General features: G+C 44.4%; 1 protein-coding gene across 1 annotated transcript in view; it reads right to left on the bottom strand.

Annotated features, from left to right (window-relative positions):
- Window positions 1-4,101: 4,101 nt before the first annotated feature.
- The window catches only part of palm1a (paralemmin 1a), a gene marked incomplete at both ends in the record, with an annotated part of 23,940 nt that continues 6,126 nt past the window's right edge, over window positions 4,102-21,915 (bottom strand). The window contains 8 exons of the mRNA XM_079267301.1: window positions 4,102-5,024; window positions 5,510-5,641; window positions 8,333-8,398; window positions 8,641-8,662; window positions 8,862-8,913; window positions 9,859-9,986; window positions 13,354-13,434; window positions 17,264-17,303. Of these exons, the coding sequence (XP_079123427.1) occupies window positions 4,102-5,024; window positions 5,510-5,641; window positions 8,333-8,398; window positions 8,641-8,662; window positions 8,862-8,913; window positions 9,859-9,986; window positions 13,354-13,434; window positions 17,264-17,303 (1,444 nt within the window). The remainder of the gene's footprint in view (window positions 5,025-5,509; window positions 5,642-8,332; window positions 8,399-8,640; window positions 8,663-8,861; window positions 8,914-9,858; window positions 9,987-13,353; window positions 13,435-17,263; window positions 17,304-21,915) is intronic.

Here is a 21,915-nt window from a genome sequence, read left to right as displayed (position 1 = left end):
TTTATCAGTTAATATATGTTTGTAATCAAGAACAGATTCACTTCATGCCAGAAGGTGGTCGCTCGGCGGGGAAGGACCGTAAGGGAGTTTTTCCTGTAATGCAACCTGCGGGTTTTTTCGCCCTTATATGAAAGTGAACCTTAGTATTGAATGATGTTATTTGTATTATCTTACTCGCTCAAATGTTCTGTATTGGTATTTAATCAAGCACATATCATTGACATCATCATTTGGCAGGATCATTCTCTGATTCTGTATAATCCATTTAATCACTTGCGTTGTTGCAAAGCTGTTAGGGATCAAAACTTTAGGTTACAGTTCCACCTATTTGACAAAGGTTATATGAAGTTATGTTGAGGGTCAAGTGACCCCCAAAGGGGGGATATGCTGAAGAAAATCATCGTTTAACTTAGGATTGAACTGAACACATTTGAATTCACAAGTAAACAGTTTCTATAATTTGTTATGTTGAACACACTGGGTTTCATAAGAACATTCTTTGGAAGAGATTAAAGCACCAGACACATTGTAATCGATCAGCCCTATTTGTATCCAAACATTTCCTGTAAAGCTCCGACAGAGATGGGACCTCCAAAACTACCTCGACCGCGTTGACATGTCAGGGTCTGATTTGCTCATAGCACGTGTAAACACGCAGGATGAAAAGACCTCGGGCAACACTCTGGAGCTCTCGTCAGACGTAGAATCAATTGGACAACATGGGACCACCGGTGCGGGAAGCGTGTCCGTCCAAACTCTGCTACCAGCCAAGCCGTTGCCCAAAATAAAATGTATACCTTCAATAGGCAATGCTGGACGCACACCAACAGCTATCTCACCCTTAACCAGCTCACAGTCAAGCACCATCTTGTGCAACGGAACAGGGAGAATCTTCAATCCCATCCCACGACTGAGAACACAGTCACCAGTGTCAGTCTCCTCAGACAAAGGAAAAACAGAGTCAACGATATACGAATCATAGGCCCCTGTATCCCTCAAGATTTTTATTGGGACCTTTATCTCACTTCCCAAAAGTGACACAAATCCGCCTCGAATGAAAGGAGCATAAGCTGCCAAAACCCCCAGGTCACAAGAGTGAGATGTAAGCCCCCCAGAGTGCGATGTAAGCCCCTCAGCAAAACAGCAGTCTTTAACCGTAGCTGCAAACGCCGCAGGCCTAACATTAGATCTTACATCCCTTAGTTTAGCCTGTAACGTAGGACAATCTGCCTTCCAATGTCCTTCCTCCCGACCATAATTACAGGTATTACTATTGTCGAATCTGCCACCTGTTCGAAAGTCAGACTTAAAACCTCCCACCTTCTTTGAACGCATCTCCTGCGGAACCGCGTCAGAACCATCGCGAGCCACAGAACACTATGAAACTGCTCTTATGAAGCAACATGTATTCATCAGCTGATACGGCCGCATTAGCAGCAGTTGTGCTCCTTTGTTCGATGACATATGTCGCAATACGATCTGGAAGGATATTTTTTAATTGCTCCAAAATCATCAACTCACACAGACCGTCAAAAGTAGCTATGTCGAGGGCTGTTAACCATCGCTTGAAGTGAGTTGATAAGTCTCTCACCAACTCCACATATGTCTGACCACTTTTCCTCTCCAAGGACCTAAATCGCTGGCAATAAGCCTCTGGTACCAGCTCATACACTTTAAGTACCGCAGACTTTATTTTAGAATAACTAGAGCTATCCTCCAGGCTCAAAGAGGAATACGCTTCCTGTGCTTTCCCTGAGAGGACACACTGCAGCATCAGCGCACAGTCCGCATCGAGCCAGTTTCTAGCCTTAGCTACCCGTTCAAACAGCACGAAGAACGTGTCCGGATCCCTTTCATTAAACGGTGGCAACCAGCGCAAATTACTAACGTCAAAGCGATCCACAGCAGACCTGGGCACCTGCGCACCAGTGACAAACGATATTTCTCCAGATCTATTTTTGCAGTCTCTGATTCCTGGCGGAGTCTCTCAATTTCTATCTGTTTTTTAATTTCCAATTCATGAATTGGAATTTATAGCGGTTATAGAGGTGATGGACGTCATAGAGGTGATGGAGGTTATAGAGGCTATGGAGGTGATAGAGGTGATGGATGTTATAGAGGTGATGGAGGTTATAGAGGTGATGGAGGTTATAGAGGCTATGGAGGTGATAGAGGTGATGGAGGTTATAGAGGTGATGGATGTTATAGAGGTGATGGAGGTGATGGAGGTTATAGAGGTTATAGAGGTGATGACGTTATAGATGTGATAGAGGTTATAGAGGTGATGGAGGTTAAGGAGGCGATGGAGGTGATGGAGGTTATAGAGGCGATGGAGGTGATGGAGGTTATAGAGGCGATGGAGGTTATAGAGGCGATGGCGGTGATGGAGGTTATAGAGGCGATGGAGGTGATGGAGGTTATAGAGGCGATGGAGGTGATGGAGGTTATAGAGGCGATGGAGGTGATAGATGTGATGGAGGTTATATAGGTTATAGAGGTGATAGAGGTGATGGAGGTTATAGAGGAAATGGAGGTGATAGAGGTGATGAGGTTATAGAGGTGATGGAGGTTAGAGGTGATATAGGTTATAGAGGTGATGGAGGTTATAGAGGTTATAGAGTTGATGGAGGTTATAGATGTGATGGGGGTTATATAGGTGATGGAGGTTATAGAGGTTATAGAGGTGATGGAGGTTAAGGAGGCGATGGAGGTGATGGAGGTTATAGAGGCGATGGAGGTGATGGAGGTTATAGAGGCGATGGAGGTTATAGAGGCGATGGAGGTGATGGAGGTTATAGAGGCGATGGAGGTGATGGAGGTTATAGAGGCGATGGAGGTTATAGAGGAGATGGAGGTGATAGATGTGATGGAGGTTATAGAGGTGATGGAGGTTAGAGGTGATAGAGGTTATAGAGGTGATGGAGGTTATAGAGGTGATGGAGGTTATATAGGTTATAGAGGTTATAGAGGTGATTGAGGTTATAGAGGTGATGGATGTTATTGAGGTGATGGAGGTTATAGAGGTGATGGAGGTTATAGATGTGATGGAGGTTATATAGGTGATGGAGGTTAGAGGTGATAGAGGTGATGGAGGTGATGGAGGTTATAGAGGCGATGGAGGTGATGGAGGTTATAGAGGAGATGGAGGTGATAGATGTGATGGAGGTTATAGAGGTGATGGAGGTTAGAGGTGATAGAGGTTATAGAGGTGATGTAGGTTATATAGGTTATAGAGGTTATAGAGGTGATTGAGGTTATAGAGGTGATGGATGTTATTGAGGTGATGGAGGTTATAGAGGTGATGGAGGTTATATAGGTGATGGAGGTTAGAGGTTATAGAGGTGATGTAGGTTATATAGGTTATAGAGGTGATTGAGGTGATGGATGTTATTGAGGTGATGGAGGTTATAGAGGTGATGGAGGTTATAGATGTGATGGAGGTTATATAGGTGATGGAGGTTATAGAGGTGATGGAGGTTATAGAGGTGATGGAGGTTATAGAGGTGATGGATGTTATTGAGGTGATGGAGGTTATAGAGGTGATGGAGGTTATAGAGGTGATGGATGTTATTGAGGTGATGGAGGTTATAGAGGTGATGGAGGTTATAGAGGTGATGGAGGTTATAGAGGCAATGGTGGTTATATAGGTGATGGAGGTTATATAGGTGATGGAGTGATGAGGTGAAACAGAAACAAACACAGAATCCGTTTGTTGTTGTTTATTTTCTTTTATAAAACTCAACAGGAGAAACTTACAAAATTAAATGAATACTTAAAAATGAATTAATTTCTATTGATGAGCTCATAAAGAGAGAGAGGGGGTTAATGCTAATACTACAAGCTAATGCTAATCAGACTCATCTAGACATCGCAGCTGGAAACATGAGTACAAAAGTAAAAAGGCTTCAGGAAAATAGAAAAAAGTAAAGAGAGCTTTTACAAAACAAGAGAATGAAGAAACAGTAAATGATGTCATGTTGTTAGAAGCAGGGCTTAGGGGCGGGGCTTAGGGCAGTGAGTTTTACTTCCTGTAGTTTTTGTCCTTTAAAGTTCTTTTTATTTTAGTGTGATTATATGTTGAAGAGGCGCCCTTCTGCAGGATCACATGATGCTGCAGCACTTACACGGCTGCTTCTCCTTCTTCACCTCCTCCCCTGCTGCTCCCTTCACCTCCTCCGCTGCTCCCTTCACCTCCCCCGCTCCTCCCTTCACCTCCCCAGCTCCTCCCTTCACCTCCCCAGCTCCTCCCTTCACCTCCCCCGCTCCTCCCTTCACCTCCCCAGCTCCTCCCTTCACCTCCCCAGCTCCTCCCTTCACCTCCCCAGCTCCTCCCTTCACCTCCCCCGCTCCTCCCTTCACCTCCCCAGCTCCTCCCTTCACCTCCCCAGCTCCTCCCTTCACCTCCTCCGCTCCTCCCTTCACCTCCTCCGCTCCTCCCTTCACCTCCTCGGCTGCTCCCTTCACCTCCTCCGCTACTCTCTTCACCTCCTTCGCTCCTCCCTTCACCTCCCCAGCTCCTCCCTTCACCTCCTCCGCTCCTCCCTTCACCTCCTCCGCTCCTCCCTTCACCTCCTCGGCTGCTCCCTTCACCTCCTCCGCTACTCCCTTCACCTCCTTCGCTCCTCCCTTCACCTCCCCCGGGGCGGCGGGTGGAGGTGAAGCCGGTGAGGTTCTCCCGTTGTGGATCAGCACCAGCTCAGCCTTCACTGTCCCCTTTAGACCCAGAACCTTCTTGGTCTGGTCCTCGTCCTCCACGCTCTGGTACCCCATGAACACCATGGTGACGGGGTTCTCCGCGCTGGCCTCGGCGAGGATCGGTTCTCCGCTCGGCTCTCTGCCTGGTTTGGTTTCCAGACCGGTGATCTCGTGACGCGCCTCCTCCTGGACCTCCGCTGTCGGTGGGGTGGTCACCGTGGCGTCGGTCTGTGACATCATTGAGGCCTCGTCAGCTTTGTGGAGGAGCTCCTCCACCTCAGAGAAGCTCAGTGGCTGGACTCCATCTTCACCGTTCATCTCGTGGACCACTGAGAGAGAGAGAGGGTCAGGGTCAGCGTCCAGACCAGGACACGGTCAGGGTCAGTGTCCAGATCAGGACATGGTCAGGGTCCAGACTAGGACACAGTAAGGGTACGGACCAGGACACGGTGAGGGTCAGTGTCCAGACCAGGACAGAGTCCAGACCAGGACAGAGTCAGGGTCAGAGTCAGTGTCCACACCAGGACACAGTCAGGGTCCAGACCAGGTCAGGGTCATAGCTAAAGAACCAATAGGAACAGACTATCCTCCAACACTATGTGACGTCACTCTGTGATGTCACTCAATCTATAATGAAAGACCTTCAGATGGAGTCTTCCTCCTCATTCAGGTCTGAACCTGAAGCTTCACTGAGACATGAGGAGGAAGAGGAGGTGTAGAGTGAGCATGCGCAGGTTTCACTCATTCTGGTTGGACGTCTCTGGTGGTCTAGCTGCTGTCAGCAGGTCTGTCTGTCCCCTTATGATGACATCACCTTTCCTCTCGTCCTCGTACACTTTGACTCCTTGGTGAGAAAAGTCAACAGGAAGTGAGGTGTTAGTGGACAAATCTCTGGTTTCTCCCGTCAGTCTGTCACGTTCCACTGTGATCTCCACTGAGTACATGGCTGAGGAGGGGGAGGGGCAAGAGGAGGAGGGGGAGGAAGAAGAGGAAGAGGAGGAGGAAGAGGGAGAGGAGGGAGAGGAGGCAAAAGATAAGGCAAAAGTAAAGGAGATTTAAAAAGAACATTCATTGAAACATTAAAAACAGTCATTAAAACACTAGAAAGCAGTGTAAGAAATAAAATACAGCAGTCAAATGCAGAAATTGATTAATATCCTTGAATGTGGTTCAATTAAAGGCAGCAAACAGAAAAGTCTTCAGTCCTGATTTAAAGGAGCCGAGGGTCTCAGCAGACCTGCAGCTTTCTGGGACTTTGCTCCAGAAGAACTGAACGCTGCTTCTCCATGTTTACATCGTGGTGTTGGGCTCTCACCATGTTCTCTGAAACAAAGGGATGTGAGTTGGGCCTGCAGGTAAGTCTGTAGCCTGATCTCAGCTGATAAAAACACTAAACCTGTGTGTGAATTCTGAGTGACCAAAACCCAGCGCTGCTCTCATTGGACGAGGCCGGGGATGCCGAGGCGGGATTCACGGTTTTACGACCGGGTGCCAGCAAGTTGTTAAAACCACAGAGCCCACCTGAACACATCGCCCTTCCACGCGATTCAATTCACTTGCAAGGCGGCACAGAAACGTTGTTGCTTTTAAAAGAAAATCTTAGATCAGTCTTAAATTCGCTGGACGACTAAAGAACATTTAGTTTTTGTTTCGCATCCTGGAAAAAGAGAAGCGGACGACTTGCCTGCAGAAGGAAGAAAACGCATTCTTCAGAGAAAGAGGAAAAAATTCTCTTTTCAATCAAGTCGACATTTGCCGGTGCTGAGTTCAACCAAGGAAGCTCCACACTGAAGGACCACGGCGACCATTAAAGCGCCGTCTCACAGTCAGAGGTTACTTGGTGTCTGGGCTTAGTTCGGTCATTGTGTGTTTATTATCTTCTTTGTTTTGCCCGATCAATCGCCCGAGATTAACGAGGAGATCGTTAATGTGTAGACATGACTGTGTATTTCATACCGTGTGGAGATAGATCAGTCACCGCTAGTGGGGTCGGTAGTTTGCTGGGCGAGTCCAAGATCATCAGCCGGGTTTCTGTGATGAAATAACAATCTCCGTATTTCACCGCGGTGGTGAGGAGCTGCCTTGTTTTCGAGGATTTATTTTGTTTTCTTTGCTTTCTCTCTTCTTCTACTAACACACACATATAGCGTTAAGCTATATGTACTGGTTGAGCTAAATACCTCAGACTCGTGTAGATAACACAATCTCTATTGTCTCTCGCCATTTCAGTCTCTTGCCATTTCAGTCTCTCGCCATTTCAGTCTCTCGCCATTTTGTGGTCTTGCGAGACATGATCACGTGCGAAACTGCCCCTCCATTTTGATAGTTCGATCTATCTTCAACGTGTAGTCCCATGTGACGTGGCCACGTTTTAGATTACATCTGCCATTGTCTGAGCTATTCTCTCGCCTCTACCACCCCCTCCACACAAACATATATATAACTTATATAAGTATGATATTAGAGTTATATAACTCAGTATATGAACTATAACTTATATAAGTATGATATTAGAGTTATATAACTCAGTATATGAACTATAACTTGTATAAGTAGGATATTAGAGTTATATAACTCAGTATATGAACTATAACTTGTATAAGTAGGATATTAGAGTTATATAACTCAGTATATGAACTATAACTTGTATAAGTATGATATTAGAGTTATATAACTCAGTATATGAACTATAACTTGTATAAGTATGATATTAGAGTTATATAACTCAGTATATGAACTATAACTTGTATAAGTATGATATTAGAGTTATATAACTCAGCATATGAACTATAACTTGTATAAGTAGGATATTAGAGTTATATAACTCAGTATATGAACTATAACTTGTATAAGTATGATATTAGAGTTATATAACTCAGTATATGAACTATAACTTGTATAAGTAGGATATTAGCATTATATAACTCAGTATATGAACTATAACTTGTATAAGTATGATATTAGCGTTATATAACTCAGTATATGAACTATAACTTGTATAAGTATGATATTAGAGTTATATAACTCAGTATATGAACTATAACTTGTATAAGTATGATATTAGAGTTATATAACTCAGTATATGAACTATAACTTGTATAAGTATGATATTAGCGTTATATAACTCAGTATATGAACTATAACTTGTATAAGTATGATATTAGAGTTATATAACTCAGTATATGAACTATAACTTGTATAAGTATGATATTAGAGTTATATAACTCAGTGTAACTTGTGATGCGTGGACGTGGAGGCAGAGAGACAGTGATGCGCTGCTCTCTCCTCATGCCCCGGCTGCTGTTGGCAGGTTTAACCCCGTTGTGAGGTCAGATGTCTCTCTTTGTTTTGACCAACTTCCTACCAATCACGCTGAGACCTGATCCACAGCCAGAGACCTGATCCACAACCAGAGACCTGATCCACAGCCAGAGACCTGATATCAGAAACGTCGCCCTCTCTCACACCTCAAAGACAAAGACAAGCTGTTTCTGTGTGTCTGCATGAAGGATGACGGTCTGGTGCTGGGTTTGGTGAAGAAAGGGGCACCAGATCAAACCTGGCTCTGGGCTCTGAACCAGATCACCTGAGTGCAGGCGGGACTTATGGAGGGCGTCCAATGGCAGGTGTGACTCACCTCTCTTCATCTCGTCCGTCGACTCTCTCTCTTTGTTCATTCCAGGGCTTTGGTGAACTTTCACCTCTGCAAGGGCTCATGGGAAAGAAAGGAGGCGGGCCCAGAGTAAAGGTCATCACAAGGTCACCACAAGGTCAACACATCACTGATTCCTCTTTGACTCTCTGTAATCAGACTACTGTAATCAGACAACTCGATGTCATACGACCTGTAATCTGATTACAGGTCACAGTAGTCTCACCAGATCAGAGACACACAGTGAGAGGAAGAGGAGACAAAACAAGAACACAGAAGAAGAAGAGATGTACCTTTATCTGATCCTGATGACACCTTCAGGGACAGAGACAGAGACGGTAAACTTCACAGTTAAGGTCACTGCGGTCTAAAACTACTAAATGAAACAGCTCCACCTACAGGCTGCAACACGCATTACAGCCACAAGGAGAACATTATTTCATGTTATGCGTGTGTGTGTGTGTGCGTGTGTACTCACAGCTCTGTGTGTGTGTGTGTGTGTGTGTGTACTCACAGCTCTGTGTGTTACGCCGCCACCTTCCAGACTCAGCAGTTCGTCCTCTAACCTTCAGTTTAAGATATATATTAATATTCACTTTAACACAAACTGAATATTTAACTTTCATTTCATAAATTTTGTCTAAAGTATTTAATTAGGCAAGGCAAGTTTATTAGTATAGCACATTTCAACAACAAGGTAATTCAAAGTGCTTCACATGAAACCATTAAAAGCATCAAAACACGTTTAACCATTAAAATGAAACAGAATAATTAATAATATATATAACATTTATATTAAAAGAAATAACTGTGGTAACATACAGGGAGAGCGGATCGAACCACAAACCACGAGGTTGGTGGTTCGATCCCCGGCTGAGCTCAGAGTTTTACAGTAGACCAGATTAAACCAGATTAAACCAGATTCGATTTTATTAGACCAGATTAGTTATTTATTTTTGCACAAGTCAAACAACGAAATTTTAAATAATCAAACATAACAGAAATAAATGAATCACAGTGCAGGAAGAGACAGAAAGCCAATTTGGCTTATTTGAAGCCTCCACCTATATAATATTAAAATTTTACAAAATTACAAAGAAAAAATGCATTAGACATTACATTACAACAAAACAAAGAAAGAAAGAAAAGGAAAAAAAATAATAACAATAATGTAATTGTGTGAGTGAGCGTGTGTGTGTGCATGTGTAATATAACAGCGAAAACAAGAAAGACATGAAAACTAATACATAAACAAACTTACAAAACAGAAATTAGATTTTCTTTTAGGCATCTTTTAAAACATGTTACAGAGGGACATTCTTTTGCTAGGTGGGAAAAAGCATTCCATAGTTTGGTTCCCTAAATCTTATTGAAAATTGACCTTATTGAAGATTAGACTTCATTAGACCAGATTAAACCAGATTAAACTTCATTAGACAGAATGGACCAGATTAGACTTGATTGGACCAGATTAAACCAGATTAGAACAGATTAATCAGACTACATCAGACCTGTGGATGGTCTCCTCCAGGCTCCTGGTCTTGGCCTCGTCCTGTTCCAGTTGTCTCCTCACTGCGTCCTGCTCCGGTCCAGCAGAGGGCGCTCCTTCCAGCAGCCAGCGCTCCCTCAGAGCCTTCGACTGAACAGGAAGTACAATGATTGAGAGAACCAGCTGTCAGTGTTCATGTTTCACAACATACAACATGGGGTACATCCCAAGTCTCTTATTGCATCCCCGTTTCCCTCACTTGGGTCCTTTCCTTGCGTCCTAGTCCCTCCCACCAGGGATGCATGGAGGAAACCATGCGAGGAGAGAGGAACGAGGAAATACGTTTTAAGAGACATGAGACGTCCTTTCCTCTGAAGCGTCACGTGAAGCGACGTCTGTTTCTGATGACGGAGGATCAGCTGATCACAGCTGGATCAGCTGTCAGTCGGCTTTAACAGCTGGAGAGACTTTCGAAGTTTGTGTCTGTTCACATGATCACTGTACTTAATAACAGTTACTAATAATTAGTGCTGGGCAACGATTAAAATATTTAATCGCGATTAAAATATTTAATCGCGATTAAAATATTTAATCGCGATTAAAATATTTTAATTAAAATTTTTAATAATATTCATCCATATTACATGGATGTTTTGCGATTAATCGCGATGAATCGCATTGTTATGGCAAAGTTCAATCATGAATTATAAAGTAGTGTATTGCGCACTTTTATTTTGAAAGTACTGCTCTATGAACAAAGGGCAATAACATTTGGTTCACGTGATGCAGCATGTTTCATACTTAATGTGAATATAATTCATTCTGAAAACCGGATGTTGGTCTGAAGAAACCGGATGTTGTCTCACGTTAATGTTTCCGCTAACTTTCAAAGTCCTTCGCTCCCGATCTGTGCGTTTGAATGCGTTCACGGTAAATGTCAGCATGTAGCTGCACTAACATGTGAGTGTCTGAGACTTTACCAGCGATGTCCAGTCGTCTCCGTTCCTCCACCGCTGCCAGTGAGCAACGCACTTTCAAAATAAAAAAAATTAAAAAATGCGTTAACGCGCTATAAAGTAATTGTCGGCGTTAATTAATGAATGTGTTAACATGATAACGCGTTAACTTGCACAGCACTAATATATATATATACACATACGTATAGTGCAAACAAGCGTTAACGCAGTTTTTTTTTATTGTTAAGCGGACATTTGTAACACAAGAACTGAGCGGTAAACAGCTGTTTGTGTGGCGTCTCTTCCCGTTTCCTTCACCTACATTCCCCTGGGTCCTGTGGAGAATTTCAGTGTTAAACGCATTATTAGTAGGATTAAATAACACCCCTGGTGGTGAGTAGAAGTGTCATAATAATATATATATTCGTCACAATATGTTTACAATATCTTCACGAGCAGAAGATATTATACGTTACAGTATATTAACTCATATAACTCACTGAATGTGTTAAATCATAGAAGTATAGTCACTGTAGGTATTAAAACACTGTAAGAATAAATCTTGAGGGTCAGACAGGGATTCTGAGTGGGACATGCAGCAGCAGATGGAGGAGGGGCCAGTGGGACGGAGAGGTGGAGCCGAGATGTTTTGCTAAAGGATCGATAGAGGGAGGGGACAGGATTCAAATGGAGCCAATCACTGATCAACTGAGGATCAGTCACACGTCTGAGGACAGTTTACGACACTTTCCAACTGTCAGGGCATATAAAAGACAATGTTTGACCTCAGATCACTGCAGCTTGCTTTTTCAGCCGGACTGTGAGGTGATGCGTGTATGTGGTCTCTGCTCTCGAGAACATTACTGTTGATGGTTAATTCAGTTTGTCAGTGAATTTCGTGTCGTACATTAAATATTGTTATTCATTTTGAACCGGTTCCAGCTCGTTTTCCCGCTGTGCGTGCACAGTAAGACGTTCGCAGCGGAGAGACATATATACATATATATACATATATATGTATACATATACATATATATGTATACGTATATATGTATATGTATACATATATATGTATATATATGTATACGTATATATGTATACATATATATGTATACATATATATGTATACATATACATATATATGTATACGTATATATGTATACGTATACATATATATGTATATGTATACATATATATGTATACATATACATATATATGTATACGTATATATGTATATGTATACATATATATGTATATATATGTATATGTATACATATATATACATATATATACATATATATGTATATATATGTATATGTATACATATATATGTATATGTATACATATACATATATATGTATACGTATATATGTATATGTATACATATATATGTATACGTATACATATATATGTATACGTATATATGTATATGTATACATATATATGTATACGTATACATATATATGTATACGTATACATATATATGTATACATATACATATATATACATATATATGTATATATATGTATATGTGAACATATATATGTATATGTATACATATACATATATATGTATACGTATATATGTATATGTATACATATATATGTATACGTATACATATATATGTATACATATACATACATACAGACATACATACAGAATATGAATATCCATCAAAAAGTTAATACAGGACTTTTATAAGACCGACTGCTAGTCCGAGCGACCGATCACACTGTCAATGTGAGTTACTGTGGGGCGATTCGGATGGGACAAGCAAGCAAGCCATCGACCTGGCTCGTGTCGGCAATTGAAGACTATTTAGTGCAAACTTAACTCCCGGTAGAGGTCACTCTTAAAATAGGGCATTCCACGAGGCAAAACAGAGATAAGAATTGGGGAACCCTTTCTCCCCATTATCTCCCGTAAGGTCAGGTGAGCAAATCATATGGAGACCGAACTGTAAAGCTCGGCTCCTCCTTCTCGCAGACTCTTAGTGCATTAGGGGTGCTCACAGGGAGACCGACCCATCGAGGCAAGAGTCTCGTGGAGTCGTGGTCCCTCTGGTGGACTGCAAGGGTTAGTTCATCGCCGGTAGAAGCTCCTGCAGTCTGTGCATCAATGACTGAAAGGAGCTAAACCTGCTCAAACTTTTGTGCGTTTCAAACAAAAGGCCTCCTATTTGATTATTACTAATTATTTCCTGATAAATTGAAAACATTTTGATAAGGAATATAGTTTTAATAACTCAAATAAAAGTAATAAAAAAATATATATAATTAATTCATTAATTTAAAAATTTTTTTTATTATCAAATAAAATAATTAAAAATCGTGCGGGGTCACCCCCCAATTCACGTAACAATATATACTCCGCTATGCCGCAGTAATCCTGTAAATTTCCCCACTGTGGGACTAATAAAGGATTATTTTATTTTATCTTAACCTTTTAATCCTGATTTAAAGTTATTACCTTAATGTCTTTTATACTTTGTGTTTAACAGAATGTTGACTTAAATAATGTGAGAGTGAACATTTAAAGAGTGAAGAAGAAGAAGGTCTGACCTTCAGGTGCTGCAGTGATCTCCTGTCGTCCTCCAGCTGACGCTTCTTGTTCTCCATCTCCGTCATCCACGTCTTCTTCTCCTGATGCATGATGGGAAACAAAGAACGTCTGGCTTTGTAATTTAGACCTCTCGGCTTGCCGTAGACTGATCCCATGACACATAAACCAAACTACTTAAAAGTTTTGATTAACAAGTTGTGTTTCACTCTGCAGGTACCTTTACAACCATCAGCCTCCATGAAAAAAAAGACACAAATTATGTTTATTTACAGCGGAACGTCAGCACTACAGACACATTAAAACAGGCAATGTTCACTTTAACTACTCTCACATGTTACACATCAACTGACACGTTAACTACTCTCACATGTTACACATCAACTGACACGTTAACTACTCTCACATGTTACACAGCAACTGACACGTTAACTACTCTCACATGTTACACATCAACTGACACGTTAACTACTCTCACATGTTACACATCAACTGACACGTCAACTACTATCACATGTTACACATTAGCTGACACGTTAACTACTCTCACATGTTACACATCAACTGACACGTTAACTACTCTCACATGTTACACATCAACTGACACGTTAACTACTCTCACATGTTACACATCAACTGACACGTCAACTACTATCACATGTTACACATTAACTGACACGTTAACTACTCTCACATGTTACACATCAACTGACACGTCAACTACTATCACATGTTACACATCAGCTGACACGTTAACTACTCTCACATGTTACACATCAACTGACACGTTAACTACTCTCACATGTTACACATCAACTGACACGTTAACTACTCTCACATGTTACACATCAACTGACACGTCAACTACTATCACATGTTACACATTAACTGACACGTTAACTACTCTCACATGTTACACATCAACTGACACGTTAACTGCTCTCACATGTTACACATCAACTGACACGTTAACTACTCTCAACTGTTACACATCAACTGACACGTTAACTGCTCTCACATGTTACACATCAACTGACACGTTAACTACTCTCACATGTTACACATCAACTGACACGTTAACTATTCTCACATGTTACACATCAACTGACACGTTAACTACTCTCACATGTTACACGTCAACTGACACGTTAACTACTCTCAACTGTTACACATCAACTGACACGTTAACTACTCTCACATGTTACACGTCAACTGACACGTTAACTACTCTCGCATGTTACACGTCAACTGACACGTTAACTACTCTCAACTGTTACACATCAACTGACACGTTAACTACTCTCACATGTTACACATCAACTGACACGTTAACTACTCTCACATGTTACACGTCAACTGACACGTTAACTACTCTCACATGTTACACGTCAACTGACACGTTAACTACTCTCAACTGTTACACATCAACTGACACGTTAACTACTCTCACATGTTACACGTCAACTGACACATTAACTACTCTCACATGTTACACGTCAACTGACACGTTAACTACTCTCAACTGTTACACATCAACTGACACGTTAACTACTCTCACATGTTACACGTAAACTGATACGTTAACTACTCTCACATATTACACGTCAACTGACACGTTAACTACTCTCAACTGTTACACATCAACTGACACGTTAACTACTCTCACATGTTACACGTCAACTGACACGTTAACTACTCTCAACTGTTACACATCAACTGACACGTTAACTACTCTCACATGTTACACGTCAACTGACACGTTAACTACTCTCACATGTTACACGTCAACTGACACGTTAACTACTCTCACATGTTACACATCAACTGACACGTTAACTACTCTCACATGTTACACATCAACTGACACGTTAACTACTCTCACATGTTACATGTCAACTGACACGTTAACTACTCTCACATGTTACACGTCAACTGACACGTTAACTACTCTCAACTGTTACACATCAACTGACACGTTAACTACTCTCACATGTTACACGTCAACTGACACGTTAACTACTCTCACATGTTACACATCAACTGACACGTTAACTACTCTCACATGTTACACATCAACTGACACGTTAACTACTCTCACATGTTACACATCAACTGACACGTTAACTACTCTCACATGTTACACATCAACTGACACGTTAACTACTCTCACATGTTACACGTCAACTGACACGTTAACTACTCTCACATGTTACACGTCAACTGACACGTTAACTACTCTCACATGTTACACATCAACTGACACGTTAACTACTCTCACATGTTACACATCAACTGACACGTTAACTACTCTCACATGTTACACATCAACTGACACGTTAACTACTCTCGCATGTTACACGTCAACTGACACGTTAACTACTCTCGCATGTTACACATCAACTGACACGTTAACTACTCTCACATGTTACACATCAACTGACACGTTAACTACTCTCGCATGTTACACGTCAACTGACACGTTAACTACTCTCGCATGTTACACGTCAACTGACACGTTAACTACTCTCACATGTTACACATCAACTGACACGTTAACTACTCTCACATGTTACACGTCAACTGACACGTTAACTACTCTCGCATGTTACACGTCAACTGACACGTTAACTACTCTCACATGTTACACATCAACTGACATGTTAACTACTCTCACATGTTACACGTCAACTGACACGTTAACTACTCTCACATGTTACACATCAACTGACACGTTAACTACTCTCACATGTTACACATCAACTGACACGTTAACTACTCTCACATGTTACACATCAACTGACACGTTAACTACTCTCACATGTTACACATCAACTGACACTTTAACTGTGCTCATGTTTTTAAAGTACATTAGTAGCAGTAGTACTGTAGTAGTTTTACCAAATACGTACTACCACAGTACTAACAAATATTACTACAGTACTCTTATGACTACAGTACTAATAATACTACAGTATTCCCACTACTAAAACTACAGTACTTCTACAACTATGGTACTTCTGCTACTACAGTACCACTACTACTACTACAGTACTGATACTTTTACAGTACTCATAGTACTACAGTGGTAACACTACTGCAGTACTACTGTAGTGACTGATTGCAGCAACTAGCCACTCGGCTGGGTGCGGAGAAGATCCTGTTCCTGACTCGCTTCAACAAAGACATTCCAGACTCTTTCACTTCCCAATATATACATTAATAATATCCAGACCTAACTAATGGCTCCTACAACTAAAGTACTAATGTACTAATACTAGTAGTCTGAAGCTTGTTTAAAATCATGCTGTTGGCCTCCACGTCATGAACGTGATGCTCGTTGCTTCATCCTCTGAAACACCAGAATAAAAAGAGCACGAGTGTAACCGAGAACACATAAACTACACTATGAGGAGATCTGTCAACTCATATCTCATATTAATGAACTACTTTATTACCTTTATACTAAAGAAACAAGTGAAGTATTACATGTGATATAAAGAAACAAAGGTTGAACATCCTGTAAACTATTTTATTTGGCTGATAAATATTTAAGACTTCCTGTTTCTAAAGAAACTAAAGATGAATTGATCTTCTTTGTTTAATCTCTAATCATTAAAAAGTGATTTTATTAGTAAACCGTTTGTGACATTTAGAGCTCTGATTATTCACTATGGTGAGTATAAGCCAAGCTTGAATCATAGCAGGAAGTGTGTGTGTGTGTGTGTGTGTGGATCAATAAGTGCATTAGTCAAAGAGCTCAGCAGCAGACTGAACTCACAAGGGGCGGGGGGGTCTGCAGGTTTAAATATCTGCTGCAGTCAGAGGTTATTCTGTGTGTGTGTGTGTGAGAGACAGTGTGTGTGAGGTGGTTTGTGATGGTGTGTTCACTGACAGTATGTAAATTACACTCACTGCGAGGAGCTGCTGTCGATCCTGCTGAGACTCACTGACCCTGAGAGAGAGAGAGATTTTTAGATTTTTTAGAAAAACCTTTTATTTTACTGAAACCAAATCAACAAACAAAAACACAACAAGTTTCTTAATCATTTAAAACGGTTAACCAAATAAAGTCCAACAAACATAAACGTGACTTTAATTGTCTGCAGGCTGAGATCTGACTCTCACTTAGCGCCCTCTTTGTCCAGTTCTTTGTTCACTTTGTGAACTATCTTCTTGAGTCTGTATCCTTCCTGCTTCGTGAGACCTCCTCTGTCCTTGCTCCTCATGTGAGATCTGGCAGAGCTGGAGAGCTGCTCCTTGTCAGAGAGGTAGTCCTCCACTCTGACTTTTCTCACGTTCTTACTCCTCCTCAGAAACTCCTTGATCTCCTCCACGCTGTAGCCTCCAGAGCCCCTAGAGCTGCCAGCACCGTGTGTAGAGGGCTCACTGTTTACAGCAGAGTTCTCCTCCCAACCGGACTCAAGGTCCTCTTCCAGCCTGGACTCACACTCGGCTGCTCCTCCACTTTCTGTAGTTGCCACTTTCTTGGCCTGTGAGCTTCCTCTGTCTCCTCTCTGTTTCCTCTTCAGCTGAGGGGCCTTGAGCTGCTCCTCGTCTTCCTCCATGTCCACCTGTCCTCCAGTACTCTCCCTCACCTGCTGGACCTCACTTGCCCCATCCTTCATCACCTCTTGTCCCCTACTTTTCCTCTCTTTTCTCGCCTTTTGTACCCCGCTTGTCCCCTCCTCCCTCACTTCCTGTGCTCCACCTGTTTCCTCAAAACCAGCTAAATGTTCACACGAACACCGTGAGATACACCATCACATCCAACGTCTGTTCATATACATATATACACATATACACACACGCACGCACGCACGCACGCACACGCACACGCACACACACACATACATACTGTGGCAGCCGGAGGGGCAACCCCAGAGGGGCAGTGATAGAGGGACGATATTGCCTGACATGGAGGCGGAGCCCCCATGTCAGGGAAGGGAAAAGAGCGCCAAACCACCATCAGCCCAACAAGCAACACCTGAGGAGGAGAGACGAGGGAGCGACCACACCCTATCAGAGGAGGAGGAGGGGACTACAAAAGGGCCCAGGCAACAGGAAACCGGGAGAGAGTAGGAGTGGAAGAGGAAGCAGAAGAAGTAGCTAAACAGAGAAACCCTTGGAGAAGACTGCCTTACCCCTGGATCACCCTGGAACGTCTGACTACCCGCCCGGCTCACGACCCCTGCCTGTACGACTACCCTGCTCCTGCCCGCGCCCTGGACCGTCTGAGGAATACCCGCTGGGCACCGACCCGTGGAATTGGACCCCGACCCTCCCTCTGGAAAACGGACATTGTGTTCTTGAGTGTCTATCCTACCTCTTTCCCCTCTCTACCTTCAGTAAAAACCTCACTTGAACCGTTTATCTGCCGACTGGTTGTGTTTATTGGTCAGTGTTGTCGTGAAACCCCCTGTCCACCCCGGGGGCTGTCACAACTTGGTGGAGAACGTGGGCACTACCCGGTTCTGGCAACGCTGACCGATAGACCAACCGACCCAGTAAGCATGGCCACCCCGGTGCCATTTCAAGAGCTGCTAGCGGGGCTAATCGCTAGCAACCAAGAAACCCAAAAGCGCCACGAACAAGCCATGCAAATACAAATGCAAATCCTCCAATCCCAGCAGCAACAACAATACCAACAGCAAAGCCAAATGGAGAAATATATGGAATTGCAAACAGAACGCGCGGAGGCCATGCAAAGCGAAATCAAGGGCATGTTACAGAACCAACAGGAGCAACATACCGTGGAGAGAGCCAATCCAGCGCGCTTCCTGCTCAAACAAACGGCAGCGGACGATGTTGAAGTTTTTTTCCAAATATTCCAGACAACGGCACTCCGCGAGAAATGGCCAGAAGATCACTGGGCAGAGTTAATAGCCCCCTTTTTGATCAATGAAACGCAGGTAACGTATCAGGACTTAGAGCGCGCTGGAAAAGTTGACTTCCGGGTTTTGAAAGCGGAAGCGTTACAGCGATGCGGGGTCACGCTGTTCTTAAAGGCCCAACGATTTCATGACTGGTCATATGACGCCTCACTTTCTCCGCGAGCCCAGATGCATGAGATAAAAAGGATCACGACGGCCTGGCTACACGCAGAGCCAACCGAGGTGTCGCCCACCGATCGCGTGGTCATGGACAAATACATCCGATCACTCCCGTATGAGGCAAAAAAATTGGCAGGCCAGAGAAACCCCCGAAACATCGAGGACCTGGTGGAAATAATGGAGGGTTACCAAGCCGCACAAGCTTTAGTGCGTGGGGGAAGAAACCAGACATTAGAGGGGCCCACCCGCAAAGAAAAAATTAAAACGGAGGAAAATAAATATGTGTCTCCCTCCTTCCCCCCAGGCTTTCCCCGACGTCGGCCGGCGTTTGGACAGGAAGAGAGGAGGTGCTACCACTGCGGCGAGATCGGGCACATCGCCTGGGGATGCCCTCACCGCCAGGACGCGCCCATGCCCACGGCCAGTGAGGGGAGTCGCCCATGCGGTTTGATTACAGGATGCTGGGCCACTCACGAGGACCACATGCCCCTCACCCCTGTCAAAGTCAACGGCCGCGACGCCTCAGCGATGGTGGACTCCGGGAGCGCCATTACATTGGTGAGACCCACGTATGCTCAGTACCCGCTCCTAACCGGCACCCGAGCGGTCACGTGCATCCATGGGGAGACCCGCGAATACCCCACCACCGCCCTAGAGATCTACACGACAAGGGGTAGATACATCGGCACTGCAGGAGTCGTGGAAGGACTCCCCGTAGAGGTGCTCGTCGGCCGAGACCTGCCCGTGTTCCAGGAGCTTTGGCGCAGCCTGGTGGTGAAACCAGGTACGACCCCTCCCCGAAAATACAAAAAAAAAGCCATCTGTGGGCTGGGGGAGGAGATCTCCACCGATCCCCTATCGGAAGGAGTCGCCAGTGCCGTGGCCCGGGCGTTGGTGGAGGCCACCCAACCCAACCCCGATGACGTCTATGCCACAGCCATCGAGAACGACGGACCCTCCAGCCCCAGTGAGCCCGAAGGAGAGGCGCCGCCCATCCCCGAGGAAGCAGATACCCCCTCCCTCGACGAAGAGGAGCTGGCCGGGCTGTTTCCCCAGGACCCGGAGGAGCCCATCTTACCCGGGCCCCTCACAGGGAGGTTTGGGACGGCCCAGTTGGAGGACCCCAACCTAGCCAACGCCCTTCGGCAGGTGGCCGCCGTAGACGGACGACCACTGGACGGGGTAAGAGACCTCCCTCCCACACATTTCGCCATATATAACGGGCTCCTATACCAGGTAGTAATGAGGGACGGGGCCCCCCTCAGGTTGTTACTGGTGCCACGTCCTTTTATACCCTCTGTCCTACAGTTAGCCCACTCCCATCTCCTAGGTGCCCATCTAGGAGTGGAGAAAACCCTGGAAAGGGTGAGGGCCAGGTTCCACTGGCCCGGAATAAAAAAAGGCCATCGAAGATTACTGCCGGAGCTGCCCCGAATGTCAACAAGTGGCCCCACAACCCCATCACAGAAACCCGCTGGTGCCCCTGCCGATCATCACCGTCCCCTTCAGCAGGATCGGGATGGACCTAGTGGGGCCCCTACCCAAGACCAACAGGGGACACAGGTACATCCTGGTTATTGTTGATTACGCCACCCGGTATCCCGAAGCCATCCCCCTACGCTCCATGGCCACCAAGGGCATAGCCAGGGAGCTTGTGATGTTGTTTTCCAGGGTCGGAATACCGGAGGAGATTCTCACCGACCAAGGGACCCCGTTCATGTCTAGGATCATGAAGGACCTGTGTGGCATGCTGAAGGTGACCCAACTGAGGACGTCGGTGTATCACCCCCAAACGGACGGCCTAGTCGAGAGATTCAACCAGACACTGAAAAAAATGCTGAAAAAGACCATGGACCAGGACGGTAAGAATTGGGACCAACTGCTGCCATTCCTTATGTTCTCCATTAGAGAGGTGCCCCAGGCGTCTACAGGATTCTCGCCCTTCGAGCTCCTGTACGGTCGACGACCCCGGGGACTACTCGACCTGGCCAAGGAAGCCTGGGAACACCAACCCTCCCCCTACCGCACCATGGTGGACCACGTCGAGGAGATGAGGGTGAGGATGGCATCACTCTGGCCCATAGTCCGAGAACACATGGCCGAGGCACAGGCGGCCCAAGCCCGCGTGTACAACCGGGGAACACAACCCCGAGTGTTTAACCCAGGGGATCGGGTGTTGGTCCTGGTGCCCACGGCGGAATGTAAGTTTTTAGCCCGATGGAGGGGACCGTATGAAATTATGGAAAAATTGGGGCCGGTAAACTACCGAGTCAGGCAACCAGGTCGAAGGCACCCGACGAAGATCTATCATGTTAACCTTCTCAAGAAATGGGTGAGTAGGGATGCCATGCTCTGTTTCTCTCTCTCTACAACCCCAGGAAAAACGGAGCCCGTCGAGGTACCCGTGGGAGAAGAGTTGACCCCCCGGCAGAAGCAGGACGTCCGGGAAATGGTGGATCGGTTCCGAGACGTGTTCTCCCCGGACCCCGGATACACCACACTGGTGCAACACCG

Source organism: Melanostigma gelatinosum (assembly GCF_949748355.1).
Source record: "Melanostigma gelatinosum genome assembly, chromosome: 4".
In the NCBI taxonomy this organism is placed as follows: Eukaryota; Metazoa; Chordata; class Actinopteri; order Perciformes; family Zoarcidae; genus Melanostigma; species Melanostigma gelatinosum.
Note: the sequence above shows the minus strand (reverse complement) of the source record. Positions and strands in the feature narration are given on the sequence as shown.